The 2,500-nt window shown below is 48.0% G+C and overlaps 1 protein-coding gene across 1 annotated transcript in view; it reads left to right on the top strand.

Annotated features, from left to right (window-relative positions):
- The window catches only part of LOC132958683 (FH2 domain-containing protein 1-like), a 24,167-nt gene that overhangs the window by 11,251 nt on the left and 10,416 nt on the right, over positions 1 to 2,500 (top strand). The window contains exons 2-3 of the mRNA XM_061031659.1: positions 1,328 to 1,761; positions 1,844 to 2,014. Coding sequence (XP_060887642.1) covers positions 1,450 to 1,761; positions 1,844 to 2,014 — 483 coding nt within the window. The 5' untranslated portion in view covers positions 1,328 to 1,449. The remainder of the gene's footprint in view (positions 1 to 1,327; positions 1,762 to 1,843; positions 2,015 to 2,500) is intronic.

Raw genomic sequence — 2,500 nt, 5'->3', positions numbered from 1 at the left:
CGTGTGATGGAGGATCAGGATAAAGAAACTTCAGGCCGAGGCGGTTTGATCGCTCGGGGAAAACAAACACATCAATATCAAGAAATGAAAAGTAAATAAGTAACTGTACGACATGAATATTAAAGTCTTAATCTGTGATGTTTCACACTTAAATGTAGAAATCAAGTATATCCTCTGAAAATAACTCTGTGAGTCATGACTGTCTACAATGGGTGTAACACCCGAGTCCCACTGTCTGTGATGTTTTCAGAGTTTTCAGAGTCCTATCTTCACTTTGTTTACATCGCCTGGACGGCCGGCTGACTCCTCCCCTCGTGTATAAAAGTTGTTTAATTGAGGGACTAGAGAAAAGAAGAATAACATACTGTACTCACTGCTTAACTGTGTTTCTAGATCACGCTCATTTCAGGTAAATTTACATGCAGTGTGAAGATACGAGCAGAATAAAGATCGCTAGCATTAGCATGCTAACACAACAATGCAGCGCGAGTTGTTTTGGTTTCATGCTGGTGCTCAAGGGCGACATCTGCTGGATCAAAAAAATCACATAAAATCACATTTAATTAACATTTAATTTATAAATTGTGACACGTTCTGTAGCTTCATGAATAAAACATAAATAATGTTGATGTTTGCTGAATGGCTTTAACTGATATGATTGTAATTAGAGCGATATGAAGTTTTTGGGACTGATACTCGTGTTGTAGGGAAGACATACCTGAGACCAAGAGATTTAGGGATTGAGTGCAGGGGGCGTGTCACTCAGACCGGAACTTTGAAAGGTTGCCGTGGAAACAAAGCCTGTCAGTGGTCTTGACCGATCTAGATTTAAAATCCTGAGTCCACAAAGTCTGGGACCGAGACCTTCAGAAAGTGGACTCTAGATCAAGACTCGATTTCGGGTACTTCAACTCTAGCCGATACCGATATCGATGTTAGGGGGGGGGGGGGTCAGATACCGATATATCAAACACTTGATGAAGATTTAGAATTTAATGAAGACCGCTCGACACTCTGGAGAGGGATGATCGTTATAGGATAGAGCTAGGCTAACAGCCTCCCCCTGTTTTCACTCTTTGTGCTAAGCTAGGCTAACAGTTTCCCCCTGTTTTCACTCTTTGTGCTAAGCTAGGCTAACAGCTTCCCCCTGTTTTCACTCTTTGTGCTAAGCTAGGCTAACAGCTTCCCCCTGTTTTCACTCTTTGTGCTAAGCTAGGCTAACAGTATGTAACAGAAAGACGTGAGCGTTGTGACATTTTGACATCGATCAAACGAGTTTCAATCCCAAAAATCAAGTTTCTACGTTTCTATCTTTCTTTCTCTTCAGCGACTTCGGATGTTCCCGAAGCGATGACCGATCTCCGTCAGCATCGCCCCACGTGTCACCATGGTTACCCATCAGCTCGGTGACTGCCGACCCTCTCCGCTCCGGTTCAATCAGCTGCTGGGATGCACGTGATGGCCAGCGTCTCCCAGGCCAATGAGAGGGAGGGCTTCTCCCTGCAGAAGGGGGGCGTGGCCGTCGCCGCTCCGACGACTCCTCCTTCGCCTCCTCGTCCTCCGTCGGGATTCTCTGATGTCAACCAGACGAGACCGCCTCCTCCTGCTCCCCCTCCCCCTCCTCCCCCTCCTCCTCTTCTTCCACCTCCCCCTCCCCCTCCCATGCCGCCCTTGCTTCCAGGCCTTGGAAACCCTGAAGGTGGTCTGAGGAAGAAGAAGAGAGTGAGGAGTTTCTTTTGGAAGACGATACCTGAGGATCAGGTAGAGTCGACGCTCAGTACTTTAAATCATCATTTACAATTCATACATAAACGAACCTATCCTGCATGTGTACCTGTCACAGGTGAAGGGGCGGGCCAACCTTTGGACTCAGGGTCAGGTGCAGCAGCAGTTCCAGATCGACGTCCAGACCATCGAGGAGCTCTTTGGTCAGAATGACTCACAATCAAACGGCAAGGCCGCGCTCGCCAGGGGAGGAAAGACCAGGAGCTCGTTCAGAGAGGCCAAAGAGGAGGTGTGTGTGTGTGTGTGTGTGTGTGTGTGTGTGTGTGTGTGTGTGTGTGTGTGTGTGTGTGTGTGTGTGTGTGTGTGTGTGTGTGTGTGTGTGTGTGTGTGTGTGTGTGTGTGTGTGTGTGTGTGTGTGTGTGTGTGTGTGTGTGTGTGTGTGTGTGTGTGTGTGTTTGTTTGTCTGTGTGTTTGTCTAATATGCAGGTTGACGTGTGCTGCTGTTTATTGAAGGTGTGTTCAGACAGTTTCCACCTGGGCTCTGACCTCACACTGACACCTGTTCCCCCCTCTCTCTCTCTCTCTCTCTCTGTCTCTCTCTCTCTCTGTCTCTCTCTCTCCTCTCTCTCTCCCCCCTCTCTTTCTCTCTCTCTCTCTCTGTCTCTGTCTCTCTCTGTCTCTCTCTCTCCCTCCCTCTCTCTCTCCCTCTGTCTCTCTCTCTCTCTGTCTCTCTCTCTCTGTCTCTCTCTCTCTGTCTCTCTCTCTCTCTCTCTCT

This window comes from Labrus mixtus, chromosome 23 (assembly GCF_963584025.1).
Source record: "Labrus mixtus chromosome 23, fLabMix1.1, whole genome shotgun sequence".
Classification (NCBI taxonomy): domain Eukaryota; kingdom Metazoa; phylum Chordata; class Actinopteri; order Labriformes; family Labridae; genus Labrus; species Labrus mixtus.
The sequence above is the reverse complement of the archived record's forward strand: the minus strand, read 5'-3'. Positions and strand labels throughout refer to the sequence as shown.